This window comes from Brassica napus, chromosome A1 (genome assembly GCF_020379485.1).
Source record: "Brassica napus cultivar Da-Ae chromosome A1, Da-Ae, whole genome shotgun sequence".
Classification (NCBI taxonomy): Eukaryota; Viridiplantae; Streptophyta; class Magnoliopsida; order Brassicales; family Brassicaceae; genus Brassica; species Brassica napus.
Window position 1 is genome coordinate 14,678,831 of NC_063434.1, and position 16,017 is coordinate 14,694,847.

Genomic DNA, 16,017 nt, shown 5'->3' on the forward strand with positions numbered 1-16,017 from the left:
GTATTGGTCTGCACTATTGTAATCATGTAACGTTCTGGGTCAAGCAGCCTGTACATTCTCCTAAGCTACAGCGTGAGGAAAAGGAAATCCTAAGCATACAAGGAAAAGAAAACTGTCTAAGAAAATATGCCTATTTGGTTATGGCATTCACAAATCGGTTCATAACATGTGACAGATTTTTAAGCGGGAAAGATATAGCGTTAGAGAAAAAAATGTAGTGTTAGAGCAAAGGTGTTTAATACCCGTGTCTCTTTTGATATATAGAATAATTTGTTGGTTTTAAAATAAGGTAAAAAGATATAAATAAATCAGTAATATGTAAAACAAGGATTTTACATACACACATAATCACACTAGTCTTTAGGATAAAACATGCAACTCTCCTCACAACCCTGTCTTGAACGGAACGCCAGTAGAAGGCAACCATGAACCACCAGCGATGAGGCTTCCCACAGTAAACCGGGAAGCAACAGCGGCATTGGTTATGGCGTGGAAGCCTTTCCACCGGACACGCCACCTTGTAGAAGAACCTGGTCCGAAGTTTTTATACTCTCCATAGAAAACTGTATTGAGAGCAAAGTTGGAACCTCTTAACCAAGGAGACCATCCCAAGGGACTTATTGAGTTATCTATATAGGTCTTCATGATTGTAACACGCGAATACGCTTGCCACGGTCGGCCTAAATAGGTTTTGTAAGCTCGAATCACAGGCCTCAAATCAGAAGCAGCGACTATCCTTGAGCTATGGATGGTTATACCTGTGTTCTGAAAAGGGTCACCACGACCCTGAGCGGTAATAACGTTGGCTTGGCCATGCAGAGGTCTTCGGACAAGAATCATGCAGTTCTGAAATACGACAGCTGCATTTCCGAAGATGAAGTCTATGGTGCCTGAGATGTAACATTCTCTAAAGAATTGACGTTGCGAGTGAATGAAGAGAGTGTCTTGGAATCCATGGATACCGACACGGTAGAAAACAGAGAGGTCAGAGGATGACCGAACAGAAACAGCTTGGCCGCGTAATGGCCCTGCCGTGTTGATGAATGTCATGTCCTTTGCAACAAACCTTTGGCCTCCAAAACCTTCAGTTGACAATAAACTTATTTGTATCATAAAACGTATTAATTAAATCGAATTTAGCCAAGATATTAAGAAGGTAATTTACCCGCTGTTGCTGAGTTATAGGTGGTATAGCCACCCTTGACACTTCTAGCACTGGTGATGATTGTTTTTCGTTCACCCTCGCCAACGAGCATGATGTTGTGGTTATCGTTGCCAACTTCAATGTTCTCTCTGTAAACACCTTTCTTCACATATATTACGAATCTTGACTTGATTCTCCGTCTTCCTGCGAAGTTTATCGCAGCTTGAATTGACCGGAAATGGCCGGACCTGTCCTGTGCCACCACTAGGTGGGGTCTCGATTTCGCTAAAGATGCGGATACGAGTAATCGTCTTTCGTGTCTTGAGACCCAGCTTGGGAAATATTCTTTGTGGTTAGCTTGATAAACCAAACAAGTTGAAATATGGCGGTGTTAGATAAAGTCATCCACTCATCTATATTATTAAAAAAAAAAAGTATAAAACACAAATACTTTTTAACTAAGTGTTTTGCCCGCAATGCGAGCTTAAGCTTTTTCATAATTTTTGAAAAGATCTTTGTACACTATATTCATTATACTAAAATAAATTTTAAAATGACTTAATATTACAATTTTAATTATATAAATAAAAAAAATTTATTTGATTTATATTTAACTATGTAATTTATGTTTTTAAATTTTTACTAAAAGACTTTTTCAAATAACAATACAATATATATATATATATATATGTATAATTTTTTTATTATACTTTTAGATTTTGGATAATTCAATATTCTATTTTTAATTATTTAATTAAGAATTTTATTTGATTAATATTTAGTTATATAAATCATGTTTTTAACTTTTTACTAAAAGACTTTTTCAGATAACAATACAATATATACATAAATTACTCTCTTTCAAATTATATTTTTAGATTTTGGATAATTCTTACTATTATTAATCTTAATCAATTATCTAATCAAATAAATTAAAATTTCTTTTTTATTTTTTAATTTAGTTATACATTTTATTTTATTAATATTTAGTTATATAATTCATTTTTTAACTTTTTACTAAAAAACTTTTTACTAAAAGGCTTTTTCAGATAACAATACAATATATACATAAATGATCTCTTTTTTAAATTATATTTTTAGATTTTGGATAATTCTTACAATTATTAATTTTAATCAATTATCGAATCAAATAAATTAAAATTTTGTTTTTATTTTTTAATTTAGTTATACATTTTATTCATTAAGGATATAAACGTTATTAACCATTCTAATTTTTAACGTGATTTTTAGATTTTGGATAATTCAATATTCTATTATCTAATCAAATAAATTAAAATTTGTTTTTATTTTTTAATTTAGTTATACATTTTGTTCTATAAACGTTATTAATCATTCTAGATTTTAACGTGATTTTTAGATTTTGGATAATTCAATATTCTATTTTTAATTATATAATTACAAATTTTATTTGATTAATATTTAGTTATATAATTCATATTTTTAACTTTTTACTAAAACACTTTTTCAGATAACAATACAAATATACATAAATTATCTCTTTTTAAATATATTTTCAGATTTTGGATAATTCTGACTATAATTAATTTTAATCAATTATTAAATTAAAATTTCGTTTTTATTTATTAATTTAGTTATACATTTTATTCATTAAAAGTATAAATGTTATTAATCGCTCTAACTTTTAACGTGAGAGCTCGATTCCAAAAATTTATTTCGCAAATAATAGTATATATTTTAGAACTTATTTACACTGGAATGCCACTGAGTAAGTATTGAACATATATTTAAGTATAATAAAAGTATTTTAAATACTATTTAAAATTTTGCGCTATGTATTTTATACTCTTCGACATTTATTAATTAACATTGCGCTATTTTTTATATGAAAATATATTTAAGATTATATATTAATCTATATTGTATTTATATTATATAAATGATTCTTTTAAAATTTAAGTATCTTTTATTGTTGTTTAATTTGATAAAAAGATAATAAATGCTAAACGTTAAAATTAGGTAGTATCTTAGTGGCATTAAAATGTAATTGAATTGTTTTTTTAGTTTAGATCAATTTAGGAAATAATTTATTAATTAGAAAGGACAAAACATACTTAAATATAGGTTTAATAATTACTCAGCGGCATTATAGTATAAACCAGTTATAAAATTAATGGACATTTTTATTCTGTAATTCTCTTTTAACAATAAAGATATAAAACAATTTTATTATATTATCTTAAAATTTTGATTCATAAAAAATAATACATTTGTGCTAGTACATGGGTCATATTCTAAAATTGTGGGTAATACAATTGACGGTTTACAAGACAAATGAAATTATTCAATAAAAACTATAAATTATTGTGTTTAAAAACATCATATTAGACAATTATTTGATACGAGTAAATTATGAAAATAATATATTATTACTTATACTAATAAATATTTATTTTATAAAAATTTAAAATAAACACTTCCGCACCGTATATATATATCCCATAGAGTGTAAATTAATGCGCCTGATTGATCTGATTACGTGTGTGTGTGAAACGTAACACTTTATTTTCTGTATTACCAATCGTTGCAACATAATATTATTAGGGGAGAAAAATAAGCCGTAACAAAAATATCTTGACAAATTCGCATATTCGTAAATGAGTAACTAACCACTAAAGTTAATTATGATACTAAAAAATAGAACGTACCAGTCTTATGATTATGTTGCTTCATGAGAACTCCATTGACGGCCAAGCAGTTTCCAATCAAATCCGACAAGTTCTTGTTGGAGATGGCCGGCATGACGAAATTTGAGACTTTCAGATCCTCCGCGCCAGACAGGCATGTCTCGATGTTGGTTTGAGCCGTGCTGAGCCACGTCTGTGCGTCGAAGTCTGAACACTTCACATCACTAGAAGCCCCCGGGTTAAGTCCGTTGAACGTCTGGTTCAGCTGAGTGACCGTATTTTCAAATAGCGTTACACAGTCTGACCAAGCGCCTTTCTGTTGGTTATTGGTGCAGCTCTGACCTAATTTAACTGTTTGAGCGTGTGCAATGACGGCTTGGTCAAGTGCTACATGGACCAGCATTCGCAGAAACTCGGACCGAAACCTTGGTGGTCGGCTAATGTTGCGGTCTGAGCTCTTTTGGAAGTAGTAGGTGCATGTCTTAGCGTGTGGAGTCTTATTGCACCACCATGTCATGTCGCCGGAGATAGAGCTGTTGTTGATCGGAGACGATGCGGCCGCTGGACCAGGGGATTGAGCTGAAGTGGTTGGAGGACTGGTGGTGGGGCTTGCGAATGGTGTGGTTTCTGGTGGTGGGGGAATATTATGGTCCCATGGAGAAGGAACATTTGCTCCAACGGTGAAGCCACGGTAGTTTACGGTGGAAAACAATTGTGGCAGAAGAAGAAACGATGCCAAGAGGCATATGTGGAAGATGCCTCTAACCATTTTTTGAAGTTCTTGGATATGAGTTTGTATGGGGAATTGTCAAAATTTCATGGTGTGATGTCTTAACTAATTAAAGGGTTATTATTTTATATATTAAATTGAATAATATTTGTGTTTATTATGAGTTTGTGTGTATGTACTTTGCAAGTGATTGTTATTGGGGTGAACATGATGATGTGTGTTGTCTTTGCTTGGGATTGTATACATTATGATATCGTGACTCATTTTCTTATTTAGCAACCTATGATTATAAAAACATAAAATATCAATCCTATATATAGATGTCTGTATTTGATTCCATAGAAAAAACTGTCAAAAGAATAAAGAGGAGGAAAAGTAACTTCAAAGGAAGAAGAAGATGTGTGTGTTTCCAATGTTAAAGTAACCTTCCATGTGCTTTTAGCTCAGTTTCTACTCTTGTAGTTTCAAGCACACGCAAACCCTTTCAATAATCTTTGTTTACTTTTATGTTACTATATGATTATATAATTTATATTGTACAACTTTCCAATATATGAAAGTAAAAGTTAAATCAACTTCAATGTTCCAAAAAGGGTTTAAACGGCGACAATTTTTATGAATTGCTTAACTTCTAAATCGTCTAAGAATCATAACATTTTAACAATAAAATTATACTAAAGTTTTTCAAAAAAAAAAAATTATACTATAGAATAATAATATAATAATATGATATAAATTATTGTTTACAAATCAAAATATTTATATTATGTATTTATTAGTATACTAAGACCATCCACAACGGGATTCCTTAAAGGAATCCTTAGCGCAAATCCTTGGGTTTGTTTTAATAAAGTATTATTAATTATCCTAATTGAACTAAGGATTGGTCCGTGGAGAAGGATTTTAAGGATCAAGTCCTTGTGTACGTGTCATCGCTTGAGTGGGTCGGTCTCGGTTTAGGGATTGGCTTGGGTAAAAAAAAAGAAAAACATTCTCGACCGAAGGAAAAAAAAAAGAGCTCTGGAGATAAAGGCGACATCGCGGCGATCTCTCTCTCTCAGCTTGACGAAGGTAAATCCAGGCCTTAAAGTTGTAGATTTCTCGATTAAGATCAGTTTCTATCTTGTTTGTTGTCTAAAAAGGGCTGGGTTGTGTAGTTTCGATCGATTTGGGAAAAGTTTAGAAATTAGGGTTTGAAAACTATTTGGGAGAAAATCGATTTCGGGATTCTTTACTTTTGTAGATATGGTTTCCAAACAATTTCGGTTTCAATTGGAGGCAAATCTTCTCTTTATTTCTTATACGGTTTGAAATTTCATTTTTTGTTTCAATCGATTAACCGTTTCAAAACCTTTTATTTTTGAATCGAAACCTGTTCTTATTGATTTGTCATTTTAAATGTTTGCAATCGATTACGACGAGATTGTGTTATCTTAGGATTATTTGTGTTCGATTTCAATCTGTTCTTATGGATTTGTCATATTTGTTCTTATAAAATGATAATATTGGTTCCTTGGTCGTTGGTTTGATGATGATTATTGTTTATTGGTCGTTGGTTTGATGTTGGTTTGATGTTGGTTTGATACTCTTACAATCCGAGCCCATCTTACCATCCTTGGTCGTTGGTTTGCTGTATATAACTTGCATCATTTCTTTCAGGTAAACGAATATGGGACATGATTACAGTTACAGCCAGCCATCTTCATCATCAAACTCTGTAGACATAACCTCCCTCCTTGAAGCAGAATGTCAGATGTACGCGGATGAAGCTGAGAGTAGCTACTTCAATGCTATGGCGACTGAGTACCAAGCTCAACCAGAGGCTGATGATGGAATCCCGACTACATGCTACTGTGGTGCGGAGCCTGTTATCCGATACTCTTACACTCCTAAAAACCCATACAGACGGTACTTTACGTGCGACAATGCTGAGGATGGAGACTGCCACGTTTGGAAATGGTGGGACGTGGCGGCCATGGAGGAGATGAGGGACTTTCAGAGGGAGCTTAGGCAGCTTAAGGGTCAAGTTAATGAGAGTGAGCATAAGCTGTGTATCCTCGAGAAGACAGTATCCGAGTTTTCAAAGAAGGAAGCAGGAGTTAAGCTAATGGTCTTTAGCTTAGTTTTAATAGGGTTGGTGTTACTGATTCTGCGTGGTGAGTTTCTGTTCCTTGTGATTCTTTCATCTCAGTTGGTTAGCAATATGATAGTTTCATCTCATTTTTCAGGAATATTTGGAAATGGTTCAAAGGAATGTCGCGCGTTTCTGTAATAAGGTAAGATATTGGTATTTTTTTCATAGGGTATGTACTTAGTATTTTGAATTTGCCTAGGTTGAATTTTGCAAGCTAAAATCATTTAATGAATTGGTGTTAAATGATAATATTTTGCTATCAACCTTCCTATCTGTTCTGATTTGATTGGCTTTTATTGCTTCTTAGTTAGTACTTAAACTTAGTCGAATAGTTAATGTTCCAGCTTCCCAACTGCTTTGATTTGATTGCCTTAATTAGCTCTAAGTCATAGAAGGCTTACTTAAGCCTCTGTGTCGCTAGTAGAGAGGCACAGAGCAACCATGGCTAACTCGTCAAGCTATGTTAACCTACTACATAGTCAACATCCAGTTGACCTTGAATCACCCGAACCTTTTTGGTTCGGTAGCCAAGGTGCTGATGAGGCTTATGGGATGTCTGGTAGCCAAGTTCCTGATACAGACGCTGCTGTGAAGTCAACTCCCCAAGCTGCTGAGAGGAGGAAATGGACTCAGATAGAGGATAAAATCCTTATTGGAGCATGGCTTAACACCAGTAAAGACCCGGTCGTGAGCAATGAGCAGAGAGCTGGAGCATTCTGGAAGCGGATTGTAGAGTACTACAACGCAAGCCCTCTCCTGGTTGGCAAAATAGAGAGAGAGCTGGTTCCTTGCAAGCAGAGATGGGCTCGGATTAACGAGCAAGTATCGAAGTTTGCTGGATGCTATGATGCGGCTCTTCGGGAGCAAAGAAGTGGTCAAAATGATGATGATGTGATGAAAGCTGCCTTAGACTTATTCTTCAACAATTACGAGTCCCAGTTCAAAATGGATCACTGCTGGAGGGAGCTGAGGCATGACCAGAAATGGTGCTCCATGTTTAAGGGTAAGGACAGTGGTAAGGAGAAGCGCAAAGTGGTGGATGTTGATACAGAAGAAGAGGCTGAGGGTAGACCTCTCGGAGTGAAGGCTGCAAAAGCTGATCTTAAGAAGAAGAAGAGTGGCAGAGAACAGGAGTTGTCAAAGTTACAAGGCGTTTTAGAACTGAAAGGACAACTGTCTAGGCAAAAGATCCTTGAACGTTTACTCGCGAAAAAGGAGCCTCTCTCTGAGATGGAAACAACTCTAAAACTCAAACTAATGTCTGAATTGATTTGATGTTTATCTGTTTGGTTTAAGGTATTACTGTTGTTTTGAGTACTAATTTCTTTAAAACTAAACTAACTCTTCTCTTGATTCTCCTTGTTTCAGGTTAAGGCTGAAGTTGTCACGGGTGCATTGAAGCTTGGGAAAGTCACGGGTGCATTAGGAGTAGGGAAAGTCACGGGTGCCTTAGGAGTACTGAAACTCACGGGTTCATCTCTTTCAGTTTATGTAGTATAAGTAGTTCTCGTTTGGTCTTTAGCTATGTATCACCTTCTCTTTCTTTCCTCTTCATCAAAACTTGACTTATGTTCTTGTGGTTTCTCGGAGATGTTGTAAGATGTTGCTACCATGATCTGCTAAAGTTCACAAAACCTGCTGATCTCTTGTAATATTTGCGTGTAAGAAGTTCTTCTCTTGATTCTCTTTGTTTCAATATTAAATCTTGCTAGAATGTTATTGTTAACAGGATGGTCTCTTCATTCTGTTTCTATCGATATTAAAACTTGGTAGAATGTTATTGTAAAAAGGAGGTTCTCTTGGTAGTCTTTGAACTCAAATACTTGGTAGAATATTACAACTTGATATACTGTTTTAGTAAAAAGGATATTAAGACTTCTCTTGCTAGAAACCAAACGAATACACTCTTAATTTTAAGCGTAGGACTATTGATTATGTTAAGATAATGGGACGTACGGTGTTATGTAAAATTGATACATGCATGGTTTGCATGGGAATTAGAAACTGATCTAGGTACATGAAAAGTGAAAACAAAGCACTACCACTAATAAAAATCACACAATAACTATAAATAACTTATACATAATTTGAGATTATGTATCTTTGGAGAAAGTGACAGTAAAAAAACCTTATATATATAAATGTATAACTTAAACATAATTTGAGATTATACGTAAAAAAATGTATATGGGAAAAAACTTATACATATAAATAACTTATACATAATTTGAGATTATACATGAAAATTAACTTATATGGGAAATAACTCAAGCAGGATGTCATCATCTTCATCCGATGGATTGGAAGAAAGATTAGACGAAGTTTTCGACGATATTTGCGAAGATACATTCAACGACATTCTCGAGGCCCAAACCAAGAAGCAAAAGAAACGTGCTTATATAGAACGAAACCGTGAAGCAGGACACAACCGTTTATGGAATGACTACTTCACCGAAAATCCGACATATGAGGCACATTTTTTCAGACGCCGTTTCCGTATGAACAAGGAATTATTCATGCGTATTGTATATGGCCTCTCACAGAACGTTCCATTCTTTCAACAAAGAAGAGATGCTACCGGGAGGCTTGGTCTTTCTCCACTACAAAAATGTACGGCAGCAATTCGTATGCTTGCTTATGGTTCTGCGGCTGACGCGGTAGACGAATATCTCCGACTAGGTGAGAGCACGGCACTTTCCTGTTTACATAATTTCACTGACGGAATAATACATTTATTTGGAAATGAGTATCTACGAAGACCCACAGCAGAGGATCTTCAGCGACTACTCGATATTGGAGAGACACGCAGGTTTCCTGGGATGGTTGGAAGCATTGACTGTATGCATTGGGAGTGGAAAAATTGCCCAACCTCTTGGAAAGGACAGTATGCACATGGATCAAGCAAACCGACAATTGTCTTAGAGGCTGTAGCTTCACAAGATCTTTGGATATGGCACGCTTTTTTTGGTCCTCCAGGTACCTTAAACGATATTAATGTCCTTGATCGGTCTCCTGTTTTTGATGACATTATAGAAGGTCGAGCTCCAAGGTTAGAGTACGTGGTCAACGGACACAAATATAAGTTTGCTTACTACCTCACGGACGGTATATATCCAAAATGGTCAACATTTATCCAATCTATCACACTTCCTCAAGGTCCGAAAGCAAACTTATTTGCTAAAGTTCAAGAATCAGCCCGTAAAGATGTGGAGCGGGCTTTTGGAGTATTGCAAGCCCGATTTGCGATTGTCAAAAACCCGGCTCTTACATGGGACAAAGAAAAGATAGCGAAAATTATGCGAGCATGTATCATACTACACAATATGATAGTTGAAAATGAACGCAATGGATATGCTCAAATCGACATCTCGGAATTTGAAGAAGGAAACGTCACCAGAAGTTCACAGGTGGAAACCGAAACCGACAGGCCTACAAATCTCAACAACATATTTGTCAATCAAAATCAGAAAGATCTTCGGGATAGGCGTATACATGAACAATTGAAAAAAGATTTAATTGAGCATATTTGGAACAAATTTGGTGATGAAGATTAATAATTATTGTATCTTTGAGTTTAATTATTGTATTTTTTTCCATCATGCAATAAATAAAAAATAAATTTCAATTTAAAAAAATTAATTATTTTTTTATTCCTAAGGACTCCTAATTGGAAATCACCATTGCACACATTATTTTGACTAAAATCCTTAACTATTCAAAAAAAAAAAAAAATTATTAAACTAATCCTAAGGACTCCTCCCACAAATCCACCATTGTGGATGCTCTAACCGCCGAAAGCACATCAACGATACCACCTGCTTGAACTTCTCCATTTGAACTCCTCACTTGGAGCTTGAGATATTTTTCACAGGTTGGACGCTGACGCTTCTTAACGAATGAATATTATGTAATGTTTCAAGAATTTAGCCGATTTTTCGTGGAAGCTGTCTATGGAAATTTTGGATATTCTGCAAAACTACGTTGAGCCCCTTATGGCTCTCTACGAATACTGACAGTTATATGGTCCCTGGGATCTGTCTAGACGGAGTACGGTGGGATCTGTCTCGCCGAAGTACGATGGGATCCGTAGCTTTTCCATTTGATGGATTTTGACCTCAATGATTCTCTTCTTAAAGGGGGATTTCAGATGCGCTCCAGGCTCAACTCGTCAGTTGGTGGATCTTTGAATTGATATATTGCATCGAGATCAGGAGGTCGGCGATTTACAGGTTTGTTATGTGCTTTCTTCCTCCAACCGTAGAGTTTTCAGTTTGGAAAAGCTGACTCTTTATCGCTACAGGGACGCTGACATTGCCAGCTGGTGGCGTGATGACAACGGTTATGACGGCGAGACACCCGTTAGTTGCCTTATTGGTTTCTTCTTGCTGAGAAAGAAGGTCCATGATGCTTTTCATCATTTCCATCATGGTTGCATCTTCGGTGGCCGGCGTAGTCTCTTCTCTGTTGGTTAAGTCGTTGGTTCTCATACTTATCTTCTTAGCGTTACTCTGAATAGTCCCACGTGGACACCAACTGTTGAATATGAGTTTGGTCGGCTCTTAGGAGATGAACAAACTTTATTGTGGGTAATTTTGAACACGCTTTTTATTGATCAATAAGAGAGATTAAAATGTTGAACGAGAAAATGAGTTGAAATATTCGGCGAGCATAAGTGAAAAGGACAAGGTCAGTCAGTGAGAGTAAAGAAGAAATTCTAGTTCGGAGTCAATTTGTTTGAAAGTGTATTTCTCTATTCTTCCTAATGCCTCACATCCTCTCTTTATACCCATGACTCTTTTTCCGTTTGCTCTAAAGTCGCCTTGACCTAATAAGCTGGGCCGAGTCTTTGGGCCAAGCTTATGGGCTGAGACTTTGGGATGAGTTTATGTGCCGAGTCTTTGGGCTGAGATTAATGAGACGAGTCTTTGGGCCGAGCTCTTAGGCTGATTGTAATGTGTTAGAGTCCTTGAGAGCCGATCTTGGCAGCTTGGCTGAGTCCTTGGGCAGAAGTTTTGTATTCGGCATGCTTTGTGGAGGGATGCAATCCCTCTCCAACATTCCCCCTTCTTTAAATTCACTCAGTGTCACGGGATGAATAGATCATGTACAAATATCTACCGGTTGGCTCTGTCTTCTCCAAATCACTAATGATTTTTTATGGCTCTCCAAGGTGGCTCCTGGTCTCGCTATCGTTGATTATCTGCACTCTGTAACTCTTGCTCACCATTCCAAGCCATTGCAATTCTTCTTCCTTGCGGTGTGTTTTCAAGTTCGGAATCACTGTGACCTCATCTACTCGTGACCTCCGGACGTGGTACCTATTCTAAATCATCGGAGTCACTGTCGCTTCTCTCTTCTCTGTCATGGACACCATCTGCTCGAGAATCTTTGGGCCGTGATTGAGGAGCTTAATATTGATCTATCTGGGTTCCATGGATCGATCACCGGCCTAATTCCTCTTTTAAAATATGATCCCTTTTCTTTGCTATCTTCATTTTTGACCCTAAACTTCCAAACATGCAAGTCTTGTTCTTCAAATTCCTTCCCCAGATACTGTTGCACAGAATTATATTAATGTCAAATAAGTTTCTATTATATGAAATGAAAAAGAGTAACATGACTATCACAGTAAAATTAGGAACGTAGTTTTAGTTATTTTTCTTTTAATATGTTTTGCAAAATTTACTTTAATATAAGATTTGAAACATTTCAAGGATCAAAATTTCATATAAGTAGACGCATCAGAACAAAAAATATTTGTTCAATAATGCACTTGAATTTATTACTATTGATGTATGTAAATATTTTTAAATCGATTACTGATAACTGTTTTTGAACTAAAATCATTTTAGATTTGTCTGATAGTGCATTATTAAATAGTGAAATTATTAATTTATAAAATCTATATATAATAGCAAACCTATTTATTGTCTTGGCTGATGTCAGCATTTTTTTATAGGAAAATAAAAATTTTAATCCAATGGTAGAGATCGCTTCCTTATGAAATATAATGTTGGAGTTTTAGTTTTGTTTAAATGTATGACATCATTAGTTACTACTCCAAACGATGTGTTTTTCATTTTTGAATCATTGGTTTTCAAAAGGCACAACCCTTTCTCATTTTTTTGAATGACAAAACTTGGTGAACCTTTAAATTCAATTTCTCTCTTACCACCAATCAAAGTGTCACCTAAATAATTAATAAAAATATTAATTTTATTTTAAAAATTTAAAAAAAGAATGATGCGTAACACAACCCTAAATCCTAAATTTTAAACCCTAAATCTAACCCCTAAATAATAAGCCCAAAACCTATACCTTAAACCCAAATAGTAAACCCTAAACCCAAAATCTATACAATAAACCCAAATCATAAATCCTAAACCCAAACTGTAAACCCAAATCCTAAACCATAAGCCCAAACCGTAAACTCTAAATCCACACCTAAATCCTAGACCCTAAACCAAACTGTAAACCCTAAATCCAATTTCAAATCTTTTGGTTTAGGGTTTATGGTTTGGGTTTAGGGTCTAGAATTTAGGTTTAGGATATAGGATTTGGGTTTAGGGTTAAGGTTTAGGGTTAAGGTTTAGGATTTGGGTTTATGATCTAGAGCTTGGATTTGGATTTGGGGTTTAAATACACTATCAGTTGTGCCGAGATTAATAGGGTTTAGTGATAGTAGCTACAACACCGATCAAGACGACGACAAAAGCACAACCGGTCATATATTCTATCTTGGAGAAAGTCCAATTACATGGTGCTCACAGAAACATGACACTGTAACGCTATCATCATGTGAGGATGAGTTCATGGCTGGAACCGAAGCAGCAAGACAAGCACTTTGGCTTCAAGAGCTGTTAAGTGAGATCACGGGTCTTCCATGCGAGAAGGTCGTGATATGTATTGATAATAGGTCGGCTATTGCTCTTATTAAGAACCTGGTTTTTCATGGTCGAAGAAAGCATATAGACTCTCGATATCACTTTATAAGAGAATGCATGGAGAAGGGGCATATTGAAGTAGAACATGTTCTTGGAGACAAGCAAAAGGCAGACATCTTAACTAAAGCTTTAGGAAGAATCGAATTCAGAGAAATGAGAGATTTCATTGGAGTACAAGATTTGGAGAAAAGAGATTTCAAGCTTTGAAGGGAGAATGTTGGAATAAGCTTGAAATAGCTTAGGTTGGAATGTTGGGATAAATTTGAAATAGCTTGAAATAGTTATGGTTATCTAAAAGGATTAGGAAATATAGAGTTGTGTTAATCCCAATGAGGTTAGGATAATTAAAGTGTTATATAAAGATATGCAAGTGTGTTGAATAACTTAAGAGAGTTGAGAGCTTTAGTTTTTGAGATAGTTTTCTAAAGCAGTAAAGAGTTTGAGTTTTAGTTATAATCTTTGAGCAAATACTTTCTGTTTGATACAATAGATGGATGGTTCGTTGATCCCATGTTTTTTTTTTTGTTTTTTTTTTGTTTAATCTGGGGATATCCCGGACTTATAGAAGGGCCCAGACTAATTTTCAAGAGAAGGTGCAGCCCACGGATGTACTCTCTCTGAGTATGCAAATAGGCCCTAAAGCATAGGCCCATATCGTTGATCCCATGTTTCTCTCTCTCTTTCTTCCTTTTTCATAGTCTATCTATTTTTGTTTTGTTCTTAGTCCACAGTTAATATGTACCTCTTTGTTTATATACATCACAGCTGTGCCACCGACGTCTGTGCCCTTATCTGCTTGTGCATGGCGATGGTCATCTGTTGTTGCCGCAACGGTTGTCGAGATTCTTTATATTACGCATGCGTTATGCACAAAAAAAAAAAAGACATTTCTTTTGTTCACGATCAGGGTTTCTGTATGATGTTGTCTTGATTTAATAAATTATCTCATGATCTTGAATTCTTGGAATATTATCTTTCAACTTGGAAATAAAGAACCGCCCTAGATCGTTTTGAATCGAATGGTTGTATATATATATGAACACTTACACCGGCTAGGATCCGAAGGAACAAGCCTTATCTTCTTCGGAGTCATGTCCTATACATAAGTCTTAAATGAATAATTAAGGAATCCTCTAGCTATACGATATATTCGGCTCTATAAAAGATATGAGAAAATATAAAAAACAATAGATGTAATGCAATTGCGATAATTAATAACACACAAAATACAAGTTTCATGTCGTCCATCATAGCAACACACCCATTATTAAAGACTAGAGTTTGCAATTGCATGTATCCAAATGATCAATCACGCTTGAAAAAAGGTTTGAGAGAACGAATATATATATAGTTGAGTACATATTCAACGATTTCAGGACACACGTTTTTCATCACATATATCCATTTCATCCACGATGGCTCTTCTATGTATGTCTCTCCTCTACAAATGCCGTTGAAGATTCCTTTTGCACATCTACTCACTGGCTCCGTGAAGATAAAATCTGAACCATACTATTTTTTAAATCGAGTACACGAAAATACATATAGTTAGAATTAGTGTTAATATTTATACGGTATAAAAATGTACACATTTTGTTACTTACATGTTCTATGCAGCGAGGAGTGGTCATATCTGTTGCTACAACTCCCGGAAAAACAATTGTTATTTTAATGTCCGGATTGAGCTCAATTCTTAGTGTCTCAAAGAATCTTAACAAGGCTGCTTTGCTTGCCTACAACAATAAATCAAGTAATATCAATAGTATGTAATTGTTGAGCCCCAAGTAACCTTTTATTTCTTCTTCATGTATATATAGAAACTGGTCAAATAAATTTTTGTTTATATCTTAAAAGATCTTACTGAGTAGACGCTTGCCACTGGCAAAGCTATATTTGCTGCACCAGATGTAATCACAATGACTTTTCCCTTGCTTTTTCGAAGATGTGGAATTGCAAAATAAGTGATGTATGTCGAGCCCCAAAAGTTGATGTCCTTAAAATACACACGAGTTAGATGAAGCATGTAGCTTTTACAATGATTTAACGCTAAAACATTATGTTGGTTTTTCTAACATAACCTAAATATTATATTATTTTTATTATAGTGTACACAATAATGATATGGAGATAAAATTTGTTTGCGTTTTAAAATATATAGAATATTGTATGTAAAACTGTTTTTGTTTTCTTTTCCTTTTTGTTATGAACATAGCACTTTAACGTGTATATTGAAGAAATTATATAAAATTCATGTTTGGTACTGATATCTAATCAGTTTACTTAATATATGGTTTAATGTGAATTTTGCAAATTAAAACTCACCATTATAGGATTAGCGGCTTGAATATGAAAGTAATCTTCAAAAACAACGGTTTGAGTTACTCCAGCATTGTTGATCA

The 16,017-nt window shown here is 35.0% G+C and overlaps 4 protein-coding genes across 4 annotated transcripts; 3 read left to right on the forward strand and 1 right to left on the reverse strand.

Moving 5' to 3' along the window:
• Positions 1-257: 257 nt before the first annotated feature.
• On the reverse strand, positions 258-4,642 carry LOC106414132 (probable pectinesterase/pectinesterase inhibitor 33). Its single transcript, XM_013854839.3, has 3 exons — positions 3,832-4,642; positions 1,166-1,501; positions 258-1,082 (listed from the first exon to the last, which is right to left on the reverse strand). Exons 1-3 carry the CDS (start codon positions 4,577-4,579, stop codon positions 385-387), a joined length of 1,782 nt encoding a protein of 593 aa, XP_013710293.1. The 5' UTR covers positions 4,580-4,642; the 3' UTR covers positions 258-384.
• Positions 4,643-6,209: 1,567 nt separating this feature from the next.
• Positions 6,210-8,355, forward strand: LOC106413115. Its single transcript, XM_013853946.2, has 2 exons — positions 6,210-6,816; positions 8,043-8,355. Exon 1 carries the CDS (start codon positions 6,210-6,212, stop codon positions 6,810-6,812), a length of 603 nt encoding a protein of 200 aa, XP_013709400.1. The 3' UTR covers positions 6,813-6,816; positions 8,043-8,355.
• Positions 7,116-8,174, forward strand: LOC106413116 (glutathione S-transferase T3-like). The gene is made up of 3 exons (XM_048777783.1): positions 7,116-7,872; positions 7,971-7,978; positions 8,043-8,174. Exons 1-3 carry the CDS (start codon positions 7,116-7,118, stop codon positions 8,172-8,174), a joined length of 897 nt encoding a protein of 298 aa, XP_048633740.1.
• On the forward strand, positions 7,943-14,566 carry LOC106415005 (putative nuclease HARBI1). The gene is made up of 2 exons (XM_022691460.2): positions 7,943-8,335; positions 8,950-14,566. Exon 2 carries the CDS (start codon positions 8,951-8,953, stop codon positions 10,226-10,228), a length of 1,278 nt encoding a protein of 425 aa, XP_022547181.1. The 5' UTR covers positions 7,943-8,335; position 8,950; the 3' UTR covers positions 10,229-14,566.
• The last annotated feature ends 1,451 nt before the right edge of the window (positions 14,567-16,017 follow it).